The 20,397-nt window shown below is 43.3% G+C and overlaps 1 protein-coding gene across 1 annotated transcript; it reads right to left on the minus strand.

Annotated features, from left to right (window-relative positions):
• Nucleotides 1-357: 357 nt before the first annotated feature.
• Nucleotides 358-15,768, minus strand: LOC109915750 (myosin regulatory light chain 2, ventricular/cardiac muscle isoform-like). The gene is made up of 7 exons (XM_020515420.2): nucleotides 15,675-15,768; nucleotides 15,414-15,503; nucleotides 14,634-14,709; nucleotides 14,405-14,506; nucleotides 11,243-11,321; nucleotides 2,150-2,198; nucleotides 358-645 (listed from the first exon to the last, which is right to left on the minus strand). The coding sequence occupies exons 1-7, from the start codon at nucleotides 15,675-15,677 to the stop codon at nucleotides 547-549; spliced, it is 498 nt and encodes a 165-aa protein (XP_020371009.1). The 5' UTR covers nucleotides 15,678-15,768; the 3' UTR covers nucleotides 358-546.
• Between the last annotated feature and the right edge of the window lie 4,629 nt (nucleotides 15,769-20,397).

Consider the following 20,397-nt stretch of genomic DNA (forward strand, 5'->3'; position numbering starts at 1 on the left):
ACATGGGTAGGAAAGGTTTAGAGGGATATGGGCCAAATGCAGGAAAATGGGATTAGTTCAGTTTAGGAAATCTGGTCGGCATAGACAAATTAGGTCGAAGGGCCTGAGTCCATGCTGTATGACTCTGTGAATCTAAGATGGGTCACCTGCTCCAGGGCAATTAGGGATGGACAATAAATGCCAGTGGTGCCCACATCCCAGGGATGATTCAAATAAAGTCAGTCAATCTCACCAAAATACAAGGTTGTTGCATCCAGCAGTACAAGAACCAAGTATAAATGAATGATCACAATGATACATGGGAAAGATATTTATTTACAACTGAGTCAGAATCCTAATCAAGGTATGCAACAACAAACATTTGAGATCATCAGAACAGGGAGTTCATATCACAACACTGGTAGTTAACATTTGAAGGTGAGTGAAGATATTTGAGATGATTCCACAAACGCTCTGTGAACATTGTCCTTCCTGATCATCCCCATCACCAGGAGGATGAATCACGTCACTCTCAACAATAACCTTCATCCTCCGGGGTGAGTGTCCTCAGTCCTTCTCTTCACCATGTGTGATAACGTAACACAGGTTTTTATAGTCGAGGTTACCAGAAACATCAGGAGGGAATGCAGTAAACATCTGTTGACACTAGAGGTAAGAGTGAAGAGAGAGCATGATAGTCACAGCCATCACAGAGTCAGCAACCAGAACACCGAGCAAAAGACAAACACTTTAACCTTCCACTTGCAGTGTAGCTCCAAGCTAAGGTCACCATGTGGAGATTCTTCACTGGACCTTGTGTCATGAACTCACTACATTAGAGCCTCATTTGGGCAAGCTGTCACTCTGCCGATCAAATCTGGCTCTCTGTGGAGTAATCCAGTCAGTACCACTCTTCCACTCTGTGCATCTGCAGGATCATTTCCTTCAGGTGTCTGTCCAGTTTCCTTTGGGAATCATTGGCAGCCAGCTTTCACTCACTACCACTCGTTGCTTACAAACCTTTCCTCAAATTCTCCCCAAATTCTCCTCAAAATCTATGTCGCCTAGTCTTTGCGCAGTCAATTCATGAGAATAGCTTTTCTTTGTCTACCTGACTAATCCTGCCATAACCCTGTACATCTCTATGAAATCTCTCAATCTCAACAACCCCAGCTCTCTAACCTAGCAGTTGGATTCACTCGTCCCTGAAACAAGTTCACTCACCATGTATTGTCCATCCTTAAAGCCCCTTGAGAAGGTGAGTCACTTTCTTGCATCCAACTGAGTGGTTTCCTTGGTATTTCAGAGGTAGGTTCAGAGTCAATCACATTGCTGGTCCTCTCAAGTACCCTTGTATTATTTCCAAAAATGTGGGGACAAAATTCTAAAGGAGGCACCCACCCTGATCAAACACCAAGCTCAAAACTCATTGACCTAGAAATTCCAACAGTGTGATATCCGTGTGTCAGAGTGTGGTATCTACAAATTAAAGTGATATCCACATGTCAGAGTGTTATATCCACATGTTGGGTGGCAGCTGTCTCTGTTAAAGGAGAGTGGGGAACTGTAACCACCCTTAGGTGTAACTAAACAGAAAAGAGAGCAGGAACTTCAATCTGTTTTAACCATGAGTCACACTCACACTGTGTTTAATTGGAGAAAGAAAGGTGTTCGGGAATGGTCGGGAAAAGAGAGTGATTGAGACAGGAGAGAATCAATAGAAAGAGTGGAGGAAACTGATTTGGGGAGGGGATCTGACAGAGGGAAACAGGGTGATACAGACAGGGGAGATGGAAGGTGATTGGGAGGGGCTATGATGGGGAAAGGGGATGATGGGGTGATGCTGAAGGGTGTGATTACAAAGAGGGTGATGGACAGATGGGGTAATGGGAGAGAGGGGATGATGGGGAGACAGGGCGGATGGGGAGAGGTGGGAATGGAGTGATGGAGAGAAGAAGGGATGGCGAGAGAGAATGGATGGAGAGATAGAGTGATGGGGCGAGGGGGTTTGATGGGGAGAGGGCAGGTGATGGGAGAGAGGGAAGTGATAGAGGGGGTGATTGGTAAATGGTGTGATGAGGGGTGATGAGAAAGTTGAGAATGTACAGTGACCGGTGCTATAGTCCAAGTGACACCCGAGAGATAACATTAGAGAGCGTGTAATCAATACCTCTTCTTCGTTAAATCTGTCGGCCTGGGTGGTCAGCATATGCTTGATGCTGGAACGGAAAAGAGATAATTTAGTTTTGAATGCTCAGGTAAAGAGAGTAAGTAGGTTAGCTTAATCCATTTTCACCCACTGAAGTTGATCGTCCTCTGGTTAACTATCAATTACTTTTATACTACTCCATGTTTTCTTTATTCATTAACAGGATAAGGGTGTTGCTGGCTAGGCAGCACTTATTACCCATCCCTAATTGCTCAGAGGGCAGTTCAGAGTCAACCACATTGCTGTGGGTCTGGAGTCACATGTAGGCCAGACCAGGTAAGGATGGCAGTTTCCTTCCCTAAAGGACATTAGTGATCTAGATGGGTTTTTCCCGACAATTGGCAATGGATTCAGTCATCATTAGATTCTTAATTCCAGCTATTTTTATGGAATTCAAATTCCACCATCTGTCATAGTGGGATTCGAACCCAAGCCCCCAGAACTTTATCTGGGTCCCTGGATTAACAGTCCAGCGATAATACCACTTGGCCATCGCCTCCCCATGTCCTTTCCCAAAGTCACATAATCCTCCCAATTCAATTATCACTATCCGATGAACATGTGACAAAGGGAATGAGGACAATGAGGAATATATATATATGTCAGCCCAGATATTCCAATGGCCACAGAGTTGTTTCTCCAGCAAAGTCTGGGCCTGAAGTCAGGATCTTGCAGAATTCCTGAAGCACATGACTCCAATGGAATATTTTGGGGAAATGATGCTCAATGGGCATTTCTCCACCGATCAGGGTTGAATGTCGCATTTCTGACCCTATTTTGGAACTGCTGGGCTGTTTTACTGGTTATGGTTTATCAACTCCTTTAACTGTGAAGTTCTAGATGGTTTTTGCACTTTAACTGTAACTAGGAGATTGATTAAAATGTTGCCTTGATTCACTAAGCAGTCAGAATTAATATGAGGTTAAGCAATATAAAATATGACATGCTTTATGTTTACTGATGATAATACACTATGGACAAGAGACAAAGTTGGAATTCCATGTAAATAGCTGCAGCAAAGCACTCTCCAAGTGTTGGTGTAATTTGTAGTTGTTGAGTAAACCTATGAAGAAGGAACAAGTGACTTTTGACACAGTGTGATGAGGCACCTATTTTGAAAAGTCAGTGGACCTGCATTTTTCCCAGTCAGGTTATTACTGATGCATTACTACAGCCTCTTGGCCGGGACATTCCTCTCCCAATGGCAGTCAATACTGAGAAGGTCACTATTTTTGAAAGCACCACAAACCTCCAGTGAGCCGGCTTAACCTGGAGACTGAATGTGGTGTTGAAGCCTCCAAAGGAATGGAGGCTGATTATCACTCTTGATCACTACAGATTGTATTCACTCACTGCCTCCCTCACTGCCCCCTCTACCTTCTCCTTTACTGGTCCCTCTCCCCTCACCCTCATTGTCTCCTCTATCCTCACCCTCACAGCCCCTTCTCCCCTCACCCTCATGGTCTCCACTACCCTCTGCCTCACTGCCCCCTCTACCAATTCCCTCACTGGCCCGCTACCATCCTCCCAGCTGCTGCCCTTCCTGAACAGGCCAGCAGCCACCAGGGAGTAGTGTGTGGGTGTAGTTAGAAGGGCCTGGGGCAGCTGGGTGTGGAAAGGAGCTGGCTGAAAATAACATCCGAGCCACAGATTCGATGAAGCCCTTAGACGTCAGTATAAGAGTGTGAAATTACTTTAAAGTTTCTAAGTGTTCAAAGTGCCCTAACTAGTTCCAAATGTGAAGAATCATTTGAAAATCTCTCATGCTATTGAACGGGAAAGTGACCTGAAGGGGCATGTCCTCACTGCTGGGTTTCTCCTTGCAGCCTGGTGCTGCCTTTGCTACTCGCTTGGAGCCAGCTTCTGCATGCAGCCACTGATACGGCAACGCGAGCTGCTTAGGGCATCCTCGAGGCTCAGAGGCAGGTCCAGGCCAAAGTTCCTCGTCAGAGCGTGGGACAAGTGACAATATGGCCAGCAGGAATCACACAGAAACATGGTAAACTGTTTGAAATGTTCGTCAACAATTTGCTCTTTTGTGTCCACAGTTAAAAATCCCACAGAAATGCTGGTGGGGTTAATGAAGAGCTGATTGGACCAGGGAGAAGTGTGGTATCTGTAAGCAGGACCAGAGGACCCTGCTACATCCTGTTCTGAACTTTCCATTGGCAGGTGAAATTTAGAACACAATAAGCACGCAGCCCACAAAAACATAAGCAGTGAGGGCAGGGTGTGATACCTGCAGAGGTTTCTCATCTCTTATAGAGGTTTTTAAAATCATGAGGAGCACGGATAGGGGGATTAGCCAAGGTCTTTGGCTAAGGGAGCAGGGAGGGGAATCCAAAACTAGGGGCATAGATTTAAGGTAAGAGGAGAAAGATTTAAAAGGGATCCGAGGAGCAATTTTTTCACACAGAGGATGGTACGTGTATGGTATGAAATGCCAGAGGAAGTGGTTGAGACAGGTACAATTGCAACATTTAAAAGTCACCTGGATTGGTACATATAAATAGGAAGGGTTTATAGGAATATGGGCCAAATGCTGGCCAGTGGGACTAGGTCACATTGGGATGTCTGGTCAGCATGGACAAGTTGGACCGAAGGGTCTATTTCTGAGCTGTATGACTCTATAACTCTGCAGAACAGAACATCACCCTGATCAGATTTCCCATTGAGGCAGAAACAAGCTTGAAGCACCATGGACATGATGTCCACAGTGAGACAAATCTGGGAAAGGTGCCTGAAGATGAATGTAGCCCTTTTCTTCATTTTCATTGACCCTCTCAAAGGCCATTGCAACAGTCACCAGGCCAGCTCTCTGGACAATCCTGGAATGACGTGAAGCCCAAATACAAATCCATCAAGATTGCCCAGCCTCACCATGGAGGAATGGTGGGCTGTGTCCTTCCTGGTGGTGAATCACCAGCTCCCTCTAAGAATTTGAGCACAGTGAAGCCGGGCTATGTTCTAGCACCCATCCTCTTCAATCAGCCATGCTGTCCTGCAAACAGGAAATGTATCTCCAGTATTGTCTTGGTGGGTCACACACTAAGCTACAGCATTTCACGCAAAACCAAAACTTCTGTGAAACTCTTTGCAGGGTGAATCCTGTTTGCTGATGATTGTGACCTCATGGCTCTCAGAGTAAGAGATTCTCAGGTCAGGGCGACAGATTCTCAAAGGTTTCAAAACTACTTTGATTGACTGTCCGTCTCAGTAAAACAGCGGCTCTTTGCAAGCCTTTGCCAAATGGCAACACTGTTCTTCCAGACTGCCATCGATGGTACCAAGCTGAAGTGAATGTGCTTCATAGAAAGATCTCAAATAAGGTCAGTAAGATGAGCCAGGTGCTCAGAAGGCTTTACACCAGAACACAGAACCATTAGACTCCCTATCAGGTTCGAGCTAAGCAATATTCTTATCATAGCTTCCTTAAATATTTCTAACTCTTTTGACCACATATTCACAGACGTGAAGATATATCAAGATAAAAGCCACATGTCTGCAGAATAATAGTTTTCATACAGAAGTAACTCTGCAAGTGCCTAAAGAGGTCACAGATGTGAGGTGACATGGTGGCTCAGGGGTTAGCACTGCTGCCTTACAGCGCCAGGGACCTGGGTTTGATTCCACCCTGGGGCAGCTGTCTGTGTGGGGTTTGCACATTCACCCTGTGTCTGCATGGATCCCGTCCAGGTGCTCTGGTTTCCTCCCACAGTCCAAAGTTGTGCATGCTAAATTGCCCATAGTGTTCAGGGCTGTGTAAGTTAGGTGGATTAGATGCAGGAAATGCAGGGTTACAGGGGAAAGGGGAGGGGACTGGGGATGGGTCTGGGTGGGATGCTCTTCGGAGGGGCGGTGTGGATTTGTTGGGCTAAATGGCCAGTTTCCACACTGTAGGGATTCTATGTCAAAGTGTCAGATGGAAATTTAAAGACATGGCCTCAATGACACTATCTGGGTGCAGTCTTTTTCAAAGACCTGCAGATCTTGCAATGTTTTATTGGTATTAGAAACGGTAATGTTCAGGCACCTTCATGATCCATGTTGTTGATATCTTACAGAGTCGGGGGTACTGCAGAGTTTGACAATGGTACTATTAATAAGATTAGATTGGAGCTTAAAAATGAGAGTCGGGTCTATGTGGCTTTTAAATATATTGGTCTAGACATTCTGTAGAGTACGTCTGAAGTATAAGTAAGTTACCAATCCTGTTTAGAGAGTGTTACTCCCATCCCAGGTCATCGTCCTAAGGTAGGATAATGTTAGGTCTAAAAAAGGCACGGCCTGCAAGGCTTGATTTTGAGTTGAACTGGTTGTGTACTCAGACAGGACCAGATGTTAGTTTGATGTTTTGGAGTTAAGTTCAACAATGAAACATCTTAAAGTAGAGGGCAATAAAATGCTTTTAAGAAATGATTCTCACGAATGTCTCCTTACCTTTATCTCCGAGATGACCGGCAGTCTTTAGGACAGGGATGAGGAGGAATTTCTTCTCCCTGAAGGGATTGAATCTGTGGAATTCTTTACCACAGGGTGTTGTTGAGGCTGGGTCACTAAGCATATTCAAGGCTAAGATAGATTTTTAATCAGAGAATCAAGAGGGAAGGGCAGGAAAGTGAAAGTTGAGGATCATCAGATCAGCCATGATCTCATTGAATGGTTCAGAAGACTTAATGGGCTGAAGGGCCTACTTCTGCTCCTACGTCCACGGTCTTAAAGACTAATATGACACTAGACATTTATAAAGATGCTTCACTTATCAATCTCACTGATGGATATTTTAATATGAATAGATTCATAATATTTCTTGTTGGTGAGAATGGAAAATATGTTTTAGCTTGGGAAGTTAAGAGAATAAAAATTGTTGTTGGCTGCTGAAACTCTTTCTCATGGAAGCAGTGGGTTTCTGTACAATGCACAAACTGAAGTTGTTATATCCATTGGGCGTTGTGTAGTTAATCATTTAGTGTTGGATAATGAAAGTGCAAGTGAAAAAATGTTATGGATTGACCACACTGGCTTGAAGCAAATGTTGGAGATAATCTCAAACTGAATAGGTAGGTGTAAGTCATCACCTCTCTGATTGTTTTCTGAAAAGAAATGCATGGACGAATAAACTGCAGCAGTGACATCAGCAAGATAATAAACTGCGTCCAAGAAAATGGGCTGAGGAGTGGCTGAAGGAGTTTAATTTGGATAAATGCCAGGTATTGCATTTTGGTAAGGCTAACAAGGGCAAGGCTTATAGAGTTAATGGGGAGTGTTATTGAACAGATAGATCTAGGGGTTCAGGTACATAGTTCTTTGAAAGTTGTGTCACAGGTAGACAGAGTGGTTAAGAAAGTGTTTGGCATGCTTGCCTTTATTGCTCAGACCATTGAGCATGGGAGTCAGGACATCATGTTGTAATTGTACAGAATATTGGTGAGGTCACTTTTGGAGTACTGTGTACAATTCTGGTCACCCTGCTATAGGAAGGATATTACTAAATTGAAGAGGGTGCAGAAAAAATTTACTAGGATGTTACCTGAACTGGAGCATTTGAGTTATAATAGGCTGGGACTTTTTTCACTCATTTGTAGGAGGTTTATAAAATCATGAGGGGCATAGATAAGATGAATAGCCAAGGTCTTTTCCCTAGGGTGGGAGAGTCCAAAACTAGGGGCAAAGGTTTAAGGTGAGAGGAGAATGTTTTAAAACGGACCTGAGGGGCAACTTTTTCACACGGAATGTAGTTTGTGGTGGAATGAACTGCTAGAGGTAGATGCAGGTACAGTTACAACATTTAAAAGACATTTGGACAGGTACATGGTTAGGAAAGGTATAGAGGGATATGGGCCAAATGCAGGCAAAGCGTACCACGCCAAACTTGGTCGGTATGGACGAGATGGACCGAATGGTCGGTTTCTGTGCTGTATGACTGTGACTCTTCGACCCCAAAGCAGAGGCATCAGGAAGATAATAAACAGGATCTGAGAGCAGGGATATCATCAACTATTTGTAGAATGTTTTGCAACATCGTTTTCCAGGGAGGTTTCACGGTGCTCAGTGCATCGATGTTATAAAACAATGATTTAGAATTGAATATCACAGGGATGATTGGTAAGGTTACAGAGATTTATCGAAGGCTGACATGTGATTGATTGTAAGGCAGACAGTTGTAGACTGCAGGAGGATTTTGATGTATTGGTCAGACGGTAACTGTGATTTAAATCTGGAGAAGTGTGAGATGGTGCACATGAGAAGAAGAAACATGGGAAGGGAATACTCCATAAGTGGTAAGATATTGAGAAGTGTAGAGGAGCAGAAGGACTTTGAGTGTATGTCCTGACAGTAACAGGACAATAAGGTGGCTTTGTAGCTGAGTGGGATACTTTCCTCTATTGGCTGTGGTCTAGACAAGCATCTCCCAAACATTTCCCCCATGTGGCCCCATTCTAAAGCTTGAACATTGTCACTGACCTTAATAAGTTGGTCAGAGTTCCCTGGTGGTTACTGCTGATTCACATCTCATCATCCCAAAGTTTCAGTGTGCAAACCCCCTTGGGTCCCAACCACTCTTTCTAAAGCACAAGCGTAGACTGTAGGAGTTGGGTGTTTACACCAACTGGATAAAATACTGATTAGATGCCAGAGTACTGTGTATGGTGCTAGTCACTGAACGACAGGAAGGATGTAATCACAGTACGGAGGTATTGAAAAGAAATTGAAGCAAATTGCCAGTGATGAGACTTTCAGTAATGTGAAAAGCTCAGAGCAGCTGTGTTTTTTTTAAAATTTAGAACAGAATAGCTAAGAATAAATTAATTAAGGTGCTTAAATTATGATAAGTTTAGACAGACTGGATAAGGAAGTTCCATTTCTGATGGGGGGTTGCAATCATTATTGGGGGGTTTTGTACATTTGAAGTAATTGGGGGAATGATGAGGGGAATGTTGGGAATAATGTTGTACCACCCAGAGGATGGTGGGGTCTGGAACTCACTGCCTGAAAGGGTGGTAAAGGCAGTAACTCCCTGTGAACTAAAAAAAAACCTGGATGAACATTCAGGCTGTTGTAATCTGCAGACCAGGAGCTGGAAAATGGATTAGAATGGATAGGTCTTCCTCAGTCAGAATATACATCATGGACCAAATAATTAATATTTCTACAAAGTGTGCATTAATTATATTTAGTTGTTTACTGGTCTCCCACCACTATTAATTATTTATTAATTATTATGAATTAATTCTAAGTTCTCTGGTGAGAATCAGAAGAGAAATTATTATCAGAGGAGCAGGAAAGCTGACGTTTTGGGTCTCTGTTTCGGATTTCTGAAGAAGGGTCTCAACCCGAAACGTCAGCTTTCCTGCTCCTCTGATGCTGCTTGGCCTGCTGTGTTCATCCAGCTCTACACCGTGTTATCTCAGATTCTCCAGCATCAGCAGTTCCTACTATCTCTGAGAAATTATTATGTTGGGTTTGGAAGTACACATATGTAATGTGTATCTGTACAAATAAATGTTAACAAAAGTGTGTAAAGATTGGTTCCATTTCTAAATCCGACCAATTGTCTTCTGGAGTATAACAAGCCCACAGAGAAACATAGCACCACACAGAGAAGCACAGGACCATACAATCATAGATGTTTTAGTGGTCATACAGGTGCATAAATCCCCAGAGCCTGATGAGATGTATTCCAGGCTGCTGTCGGAGGCAAGGGGGTAGATTACTAGGCTCCCTAGCAGACATTTTTAATACTATGCTGGCCATAGGTGAAGTGTCAGAAGACAGGAGGATAGCTAATGTGGTTCCCTTATTCAAGAATTGCAGCCAGGATAGACCAGGTCATTACCAGTTAGTCTGATGTCAGTGGTAGGGAAATTATTGGAGCAAATTCTGAGGGACAAGATTAATCAACCTTTGGAAAGGCAGGGATTGATCAGAGATAGTCAGTATGGATTTGTTGGAGGGACACCCTTTCTGACTAATTTAACAAAGGTTTTGAAAGGGTGACTAAATATATTGATGGGGGTAGTGCCATTGATGTGGTTGATATGGACTTCAGTGAGGCCTTTGACTGAAAAACTGGGCTAAATGATAACAGCCCAGTTAATTGGGCAGAGCAATGGTAGACGGAATTTAATCCTGATATGTGTGAGTTGGTCCATTTTAGAAGGTCTAATAAGGGAAGGATATACACAATGAATGGTACATCCCTAGGAGTACTGAGGATCAAAGGGACCTTGGTGTACAAGTCCATAGCTTCCTGAAGGTGTCAGCACAGATAGGCAGGGTAGTGGAGAAGGCATACAGGATACTTGCCTTCATTAGCAAGAGTGTAGACTATAAGAGCAAGTGAGTGTTGTTGCAACTTTATAAAATAATGTGTGCAGTTCTGGTTGCCACACTATCAGAAGGATGTGATTGCACTGGAGAAGGTGCAGAGGAGATTCACCAGGATGTTGCCTGGGATGGAAAGTCTCAGTATTGAGGAGAGACTGGATTGGCTGGCTTTGTTTTCCCTGGAGCAGAGGAGGCTGAGGGGAGCACCTGATTGAGGTATACAAAATTATGACAGGCATAAACAGAGTAGATCCGGCAGATATCTCTAAGGCCAGAGGGCATTGGTTTAAAGTGAGGAGTAAATGGTTTAGAGGAGATCTGAGGAAATATTTTTTTCACCCAGAGGGTGATAGAAATGTGGAATGTGCTGCCTGAGAGGGTGGTGGAGGCAGGTACTCTTGCAACATCTAAGAAACATCTGGATGAGCACTTAAAATGCCAGGGTACAGTAGGCTGTGGAGTAAGTGCAGGTAAATGAGATTAGTGTAGTTTGGTGATTCTTGGTCAGCATAGGCACAGTGGGCTGAACGGCCTGATTCTACACTATATGACTCCATGACTCTATGACACTGGGTGCCTTAGGAAATGCTTTACAGTTGAATGTTTACAACCAAAGAGAATGTTAAAAATATTAATATTTTGGAGACTTTGATTAAATCCTGTGGATGATGGCTTTGCTTAAATCTACAACAACAGGAAAAAACAGAAGATTTATTTTATACTCACTAATCTGCTTTGATGTGTCCCTTGGCTTCTGGGTCAAAAATCTTGAAAGCATTCAGAATCGTTTCTTCTGGGTCCGCACCTGTGAAAATCCACAGGAACCAATTGATCATCAGTGGTAAATCATCAGCAGTTGATCATCAGTGTGGGGCTAACAGGGAGAGGCAGTAAGGATAGCATGTTTAATGTGGTCTACATGGAATTTAACACGGCTTTTGACAGTGTTCCATATGGCAGCCCATTCAGAAAAATAAAAGCTGGTGGGATCGATAATCAAGTGGTAATTTGGATCCAGGATTAATTGAGGTTGTTATCTTTGGAGAAGAGGTAGGTAAGGGGGGTTCTTATTTTGTTATAAAATGTTGAGGGGCTTGGATTGAGTAGATAGGAAGGAGTTCTTTCCTGCAACAGAGAGGTCTCTTAACGGGAGTCTGAGACTTAAAGTCATTGGTTATTAATACAAAGTAATTAGATTAGGAGGAGGTGGAAACTCTCTCTGCATTGAAAAACATGAAGTGCTACAATCTATCGAGCTACAAGTCAGCAATTGGATCATTGACATGGACCCAACAGGCCAAATGGCCTCCCTCATTCTGTCACTGTGAGGCAAATGGGTCAGTCTATTCCTTCCATCATCTTATCCAGAGAGATTGGTTGCGAACCCCTCCCCTACAAAAGACTGCCCTTGAAGAGGGGTCCCACATGAAAGACTGGACCAAATGATATTCGCCCAGTTAATTGGGCAGTGCAATGGCAGATGGAATTTAATCCTGATATGTGTGAGTTGGTCCGTTTTGGGGAGGTGATGTTTTAGTGGCATTATCGCTGGACTGTGAATCCAGAGACCCAGATAACATTCTGGGGACCCAGGTTCGAATCCCACCAAGGCAGATGGTGGAATTTGAATTCAATTTAAAAAATCAGGAATTAAGAATCTAATGTAGACCATGAATCCATTGTCGATTGTTGGAAAAACTCATTTGGTTCACTAATGTCCTTTAGGGAGGGAAACTGCCATCCTTACTTGGTCTGGCCTACATGTGACTTCGGATCCACAGCAATGTGGTCGACTCTGAACTGTCCTCTGGGCAATTAGGGATGGGCAATAAATGCTGCCTAGCAAGTGACGCCCTCATCCTGTTAATGAATTTTAAAGAAGTGTTTCTAAAACCCATCTAGCTGCTGAAGTTGAGACTGTGGCCTGCAGTAAGTTCCATTGAAGGATTAGATCCTCATTTTGCTCAATGTATATCTTACTCATTAAATTAGGTTTCAAAATTTGATTTGATCCAATTCTGAAGTCACTTCACAGAAAGAACTTAGATTTCTAAAACACACATCTGCAACAAATCCCAAGGGCTTCAATATTCGCTTTAACGTACAGCTGACTGTTATTAAATAGTTTAAACAGCAGCAAAGTCCCACAGACAGAAAGTACACAAATAGACAAGAGAGACAGTGTCCACTCTTTGCTTTTGTGCTATTGTTAAAGATGATTGAGTTTTTTGAAGAGGTGACAAAGAAGATTGATGAAGTCAGAGAGGTAGATGTTGTCCATATGGACTTCGCAAAGCGTTTGACAAGATTTCACATGGTAGACTGGTTAGTAAGGTTGGATCACATGGGATCCAGGGGAGCTAACCAACTGCATACAAAATTGGCTTGATGGTAGGAGACAGAGATGGAGGTGGAGGGCTTTTTTTTTGGAATGGAAAAGGAAAATGCCACAAGGATCAATGCTGGGTCTGCTGCTTTTCATCATTTATATAAACAATTTGGATGTGCATATTAGAGGCATGGTTAGTAAGTTTGCAGATGACACCAAAACAGGTGGTGTAATAGACAGCGAAGAAAATTATCACAGTGTACATTGGGACCTTGATCACAACAACCAATGGACCAAGGTCAAATTTGACCATGGTCAAATTTAATTAGATGTGAAGAGTTGCATTTCTGTAAGGCAAACCAGGGCAGGACTTATACTCTTGTCGGCCCCTGGGGCATGTTGCATAACAAAGAGGAAGAAACTAGGCAAAATGAAAAGAAAAGAATTGACTAGTCAGATTAGCCATGATCTATTGAATTATGCAGCATTCTCGAGAGGCCGAGTGGTCTACTCCTGCTCCTAATCTGTATATTCATACATTAAGGGAAATGCTTCAAATATATAATGATAGATGTGATGTAAGAAAGTTAGGATAAAAATGCAGTAGAGGCAGGTTCAAAGTAGGCATTCAAGAGGGTTTTGGATTGTTACCTGGATAGAAATAATGTGCAAGGTATGGGACAAAGGAAAATGGCAGTAGGTAATGATGTTTATTTGAAGAGTCAGTGGAACACAATGGGTTGAATGGCCTTCTGTACCATAACACTTTTGTAATCCAGTGGTAAAAGCCCAGGGTGACATTAACATGAGCCTTGCAATGGCCTGATATAAAATCTTGCAATTTTGGTTGACATTATTATGTCCATTCCCTTTCTTGAGAAATGTGTCTAATCAGCCTGTTCAGAGATGTTACTATACACCTCTAGTCAGCTTGGACTTGAACCCAGGCCTCTTGGTCCAGAGGTACATACACTACCACTGCAACACCTCCTCTGGCAGCTGCCTCAGTTCAATTTATACTGAGCACAAGACAGTTAACAATTCACAGCAATTGAAGAGGATTGCCTGGGGACTACCTTTGGCAATATTAATGACTCAATGCTTAATGTGTTTGTAATGACATTCCACCAAACAATAGAGGAATTAACCCTGTTTAAAATAGACACAGTAACATTTCCTGTACAGCGATGCACAAAGCAAGTTCACAATTGCTCCTCTACCAATTGGTCACGTGGTCCAGCAATTATTATCCTGACATTGTCAGTTTTTAAAAATGTTCACACATGCACAAACATTTCCTCCTGAAACAAAGATGCTCTTCATGATACTAGACCATTATTGGATTAGGAAAAAGAAAAAGGGAAAATTTACTCTACATGAAATTAGACTGGCTGATAGCGAATGGGGAAACTTTAAGCATAAGCTCATCAACCAACCATTGAATTGGGGACGGGTATGGACTCTTTTTACATAACGTCAGTATTAGAGTCAAATGTACTTAACCTCAGCACCTTACTAAACCTTTATGGGGTTCTAAGTCAATCACTTTTGTCCCTTACCTTTCATTTTTTCGCCAAACATGCTGAGAAAGACAGTGAAGTTTATTGGCCCCGGTGCCTCAGCCAACATTGCATCCAACTCCTCACTTTTTGCAGCACGGCCTAGGGACAAAGCAGGTGCCTGGCACAAGTTATTCCAAACTTCCAAACATGATAAACGTCCAATCCACTTTTATGCACTCAAAGCATTAAAAAAACCTGGAAAGTAAGTAAGGAAATGGTTCCTTACCCAGAGCAGCAAAGGTGTCTCTCAGGTCCTCTTTATTGATGAAGCCATCTCGGTTCTGATCCATGATGGTGAAAGCCTGAGGGAGGAATTGATGAGACTGGGCTGGCCAAAGATAACTGATATACTAGCTATACTGTGTTACTGATTCATTCTTTTTTTACATTGTGCACTCCCAGTATTGTCAAACCAGCCTCTTCCCTCATCAGATTACATACTGACATTGAAAATGGAAGGACAGCCACATGAGACATTGAGGAGATGGCAATGGTGGCTCAGTGGTTAGCACTGCTGCCTCACAGCTCCAGCGACAGAGTTTGATTCTGTCTGTGTGGAATTTGTAAATTCTCCCCGTGTCTGTGTGGGTTTCCTCTGTGTGCTCCGGTTTCCTCAAAGATGTGCAGCTTAAGTTGGAAATGCAGGGTTGCACGAATAGTGGGGTGGGTCTGGATGGAATACTCTTCAGAGGGCTCAGTGTGACTTGATGGATCAAATGGCCTGCTTCCACATTGTAGGGATGCTATAAACTGTAGGGATTCAATGAAATGAGCAAAGGACTTATCCTTTGGCTACGCTGTATTATCAAGCCACACCACTGCCCCCAGTTTCAATCCACCGGACACTATCAAGTGAATGTTGGCATATTCTTTCCCATAACTGATGTCCAAGGTGCAGATTTGGAGGCTGTGGTTAGATACAGTTTGATGTTAGGCTGGAGAGTGATTGAGGAACCCAGTGCAGACTGTGGTTGGGGTGGGAAGGGAGGGCAGATCTCACACTCACCTCTTTGAGTTCTTGAATCTGAGATTGGTCAAACATGGAGAAGACATTAGAGCTTCCTCCCTCCAACTTCTTCTTTGCTCTCTTTGGGGACTGAAAGAGATAAAACAGGAATAATTTCAAACTCTCAGCAAGAGGTTCGCCCTTCTAGAGACTACGGGAAAGACAAGGAAACAAAGGGAAAGCAAAGTCGAGGTGAGACATGGAAAGGCCAGTGACTTCTATAACGTTCCTTCAGGGGAGGTGAAAAGTGCTGGCCCTTACCATCTCTCGATGCTGATCCCTGTATCCTTTTAACAGGCCAGACTAAACAAGGTGGGGCCGCTCTCTTATATGTGGACTGGGAGCGAGTAAAAATATCCAGCCTCCCAGTTTAGATGCTGGAGCTGATAATGTGGCGAGCATCCAGCTCGGTAACCTAATCGGCTGGCTATCTGAAACTCGCCTGACCTTCAGCGACAAAGAAACATTGCAGCTTTTTCGGAGAATTAGGGAGCTGGGACTGTCAGCCTGAGCGCTTCCAAGGAACATTGGCAAGAGGAGGCAGTCACCTCCAGGTAACTCCTGGCTCTCCCTCAAGGAGTGTGCTAGCAAGAAGGCCACTCCTTTATTCATTTCCTCTCTCTGTTTCTACACTTTTTCACATCTCAGGTTAATGTCAAGTGAGGTTTCTGAGGAGATTTGGATTATTCTCCCCACGCCCCCATCCCTGTCAATGATAATTTTCCAAACACAATATTTCAAAGGAGAAACGGACAGTGGGCGTTTCCTGCTGAAGTGGAAAAAATAACAACCTGCAGTTTAAAATAGGGCAGCAGTCACAGGCGATGTGCTGAGAGTGTATTGTGATATCTGGCAGGGATTCCATCCTATTGTTCCCGAAAGGTCGAGAAGGTCTTTGTTTGAGTCCTTGAGCTAATCCCTGGGGAACGGTGCCATGAGCCCTGAATCCAGCGCCTAATATGGTCCGAGTGGGGATGGTCGGGGCGTTTGTGTGTCTGGACGATGTTATGGGTGTGGAATGTAGTCAGAACTGGTCAAATCAGCCTCCAAATGTGGACGTGCATCAACCATTTATATCCTTTGTCATTTCATTTGAGATTTACTGAAGAATTCCCTGATATTTCTGTCTCGTTATTCTAGCTCCTAATTCTATTCTGTCATGGAGATATCCTCCAACACCTCAGTCATCATCTAAACCGGCTGTCATCGAGCTATTAGCTGCTAGTAAGCCAGCCCCACATTATATCATTCTATACCTCACCAACATCATAGAATGCCTACAGTGTGAAAATAGGCCATTCAGCCATCAAGTCCACACTGACCCTCTGAACAGCATCCCACCCAGACCCAGCCCCCACATCCCTGCATATCCTATGGTTAACCCACCCAGTCTGCACATCCCATGCCGATCCACCTAACCTGCACATCTTTGGACTGTGGGAGGAAACTGGAGCACCCAGAGGAAACCTCGCAGACACAGGGAGAAAATGCAAACTCAACACAGACAGTCACCTGAGGGTGGGATCAAACCTCAGTCCCTGGCGCTGTGAGGCAGCAGTGCTAACCACTGAGCCACTATGCCTACTCCCTCCCTTTCTGATGTCATTCATTAACTTAAAGTTATACACTGGTTAGTGACAAGCACAATACGCTTCTATTGTTTGGTAATCTAGAAAAACAAAACCATTTGCCAACAAAGTGAGATATAGCAAGAACAGCAGATGCTGGAGTCAGAGGCAATACAGTGAGGAGCTGAAGGAACATAGCAGGTCAGGCAGCATCAGAAAAGCAGGAAAGTTGACGTTTCGGGTCAGGACCCTTCATCAGGACTCTATCAGGTGTCCTGATAACCCAAAACGTCGACTTACCTGCTCCTAAGATGCTGCCTGACCTGCTATGTTCCTTCAGCTCCTCACTGTATCGACTTTGCCAACAAAGTGAAACTCCTTTCTCTGGCTCCTTATCCTCTCCTGCTGCCTGTGCTGTCCAGTCTCACTCTTTATGTCTGAGCCTGCACAATAGGTCCCAAAGACCTGTATGTTTCAGCAGAGTGAGGGGTGTAGAGCTAGGGGAACACCACGCACAGGCTCAGAATTCCCTTTCTACCATTGTTCTGCTCGTTTTGTCTTGGTCCAACTGTGAGGTCCCATTGTTACACCTACCCCCTTCCCTCCTACCACAGCTCAATGAGTCAATTGGCTGAAGGGGTCAAGTTTCAGGCATGTGCCCTCTGCCCCATGAGCTAAGTTAGAGGTCAATAAAAGAGCCATTCATGTACCCACGCAATTGACGAGTGAAAACCCACAGGGTAGTGATGGTAACACAGACTATTCTGCAATTCTGCACCTCTCTAAAGTTTACTATTGTCAAAGCTAATCACCAACACATTTTCACCCCCAGCCACGTCAGTGAATATCAGACTAAAACAGGGGTTTCTCTATGTAGATTTCCAAATTTTCTGTTCCAAAGGCAGAAAGCAGAAGGACCAAGTGAAGAGGGCTCACAGCAAGCACATGTCCCCACCATGCAGCATTAACTCAATGCTGTTACAATTACACTGCTTTTCTTTCCTTGGATAGCGCTCTGTAACTACAAATCCAAAAAAGGAAAGCATTTTATTGAGAGCTTCCATCTCACTGAGTAGGCTCCAGATGAGGCAATATCTAGTAATCTGCTCTGAAAACTCTGTTAAAATTTGACAGTATAACTTGAGTACTGTATTATCATGTTGCTCATTCCGAGATTTTAAAGACCAATAGATGACCCCCACTGTTCAGCCATTCAGTTTTCTGAATGAAAAAGGCTTGTGTTCAAAATAATTGACCACCTACAAGAAATCCCAAATATGAAAGCCAACTTGGAAAAGGAATCATTGTTTATTCCAGAATGCTATTACCTTAATGATGAAATCTTAAGGCAGAAGTGGAGACCTTGGCAGGTTAGTGCAGATGAGAAATGGGCAGAAGTTCACCAGATTGTGTGGCCGGTAGAATACAGTCAGGAAGTATTGTGGATAGCACACAAATTACCTGTAGGAGGTCAGCTAGGAATGAGGAAGTCTCAGACTAAGGTACAGAAGCATTTTTATTGGCCTGGATTGCATAAAGATGTAGTTGAATTTTGCCATACCTGTCATGTGTCAGATGGTAGGAGAGCCACAGGCCATAATAAAACTAGCACCCTTAATGCCAATCCCTGCGTTTGAAGAACCTTTTACATGGGTAGGTCCCTCCCTAAAACCAAAAGTGGGAACCAGTATTTGCTAACCATAATGGATGTGTCTACCAGGTTTCCGGATACAATTCCATTACGGAATGCCAAGGCAAAAAAGGTTGTGAAGGAGTTGCTTACTTTCTTTACCCGTTATGGACTACCCAGGGTGATTCAGTCAGACCAAGGGTCCAGTTTTACTGCCAAATTATTTGAGGAGGTCATGATAGTTTTGGCATCAAACACTTTAAATCAATGTGTATACCATCCCGAATCGCAGGGAGCATTGGAAAAGTGGCATGAGACCCCAAAGACCATGTTGAGGACTTATTGCCAGGGTTACCCAAATGATTGGGATAAAGGTATCCCATTTATATTATGGGCTTCAAATGAATGCTTCAAATGAATGGACTCAGTTTACTCCATTTGAATTGACATTTAGACACAAAATAAGAGGGCCTTTAAAATTAATTAAGGGAAGGTTGATAGGTCCAAAGTAAGAGATCTCACAGTTGGATTATGTATCTGAGGTGAGAGAAAGATTAACCAGAGTAGGTGAATTGGCTAGACAACATTAGAAGATGGCACAGTACCTAATGAAGCACGAAGCAGGTAAGAAATCTAACTTCTCATTCTAGATGACAACTGCAAACACTCCACCTCAAACGATCAGAATTCCTTTCACAAGTTCACAATCTTTTCCCAGGGCCATGTTCACTTCCAGGTCTGCTTTCAAAAGTCATTCTGCATTTTCTGACCTTTCACATCTTTTCCTTATTTTGCCAATCAATAGATTTTACCTCATGTCTCTCATCTTACACATTGAGGCAATTTGTATTTGTCAGTGGCTTTCCCTGCTTGCCCTTTAACTGTGATATTCCTCTATTCATTAGTCTTCATTTTCTTTTTTGAAAGCTCTGGGATGCAAGCCAGATGTTCTTGTGGATTTGTCACTCTTTAATACTATTTATTGCTTCATTGCAGTAATGTCCTGCCGATCTCAGGATATGTGCTCCCAGAGATTGTTGCAATCTGTGAATTTGACCCTGGCGGATAGCACAAGCTCAGTGAGCATTTTTACTCCAGGAAATAAGCTTTCTTATTTTTGTACTTTAAAACTGCACATAAATGAAGATTAAACTTGTCGTTGATGAAAAGGTGTGCATTAAGCATTGTGCAGAGAAGTGAATTTGCAAAAAGCAGGACTCTCCTGTTATCGTGTTTTATTTGATTCCCTTTCCCTGATTCAGTGTTAGCTTCCTTGTGATGTCTGCTTTTTCCTTTCATGGAAATGCAGCCACAAGGTAATTTATTCAGCATATTTACCACTTTGCTATTACCATTGACAATGTCACTATTACCTTTTCCCAAGGACTACTTATTAATGAAGCTGCTGCTTTGACCTGGAGGCAATGGAATTGAAACTGTGAAGTGGGTGATTGAGCAAGTGAGCAGGCCTAGGGCCCCCTCTCCTGGAAGAGCCTGTAAACAGAGTTGTATTGACACGTAAAGCAAATTTACCGTTCTAGATTATTCCGACGTACTGAAATGTGGGTTTATGTTTTAGTTTTCTAAAGGGCACAATTGAATGGATGTCAAACTTGTCAGCAAAGCTAAGAGTAATAACCGACTCTTTCACAAAGTACGAGGGAACAGATTGAAGCAAAGAGACAGAGGGTGGATTCTGAGTGACGTGGGCAATGGTAATATATGTAACTGAATCAGATGAGGAGACCAATGAGGTCTATCTTGATGTTTCACTGCACCTTTTATA

This window comes from Rhincodon typus, chromosome 26, assembly GCF_021869965.1.
Source record: "Rhincodon typus isolate 14 chromosome 26, sRhiTyp1.1, whole genome shotgun sequence".
In the NCBI taxonomy this organism is placed as follows: domain Eukaryota; kingdom Metazoa; phylum Chordata; class Chondrichthyes; order Orectolobiformes; family Rhincodontidae; genus Rhincodon; species Rhincodon typus.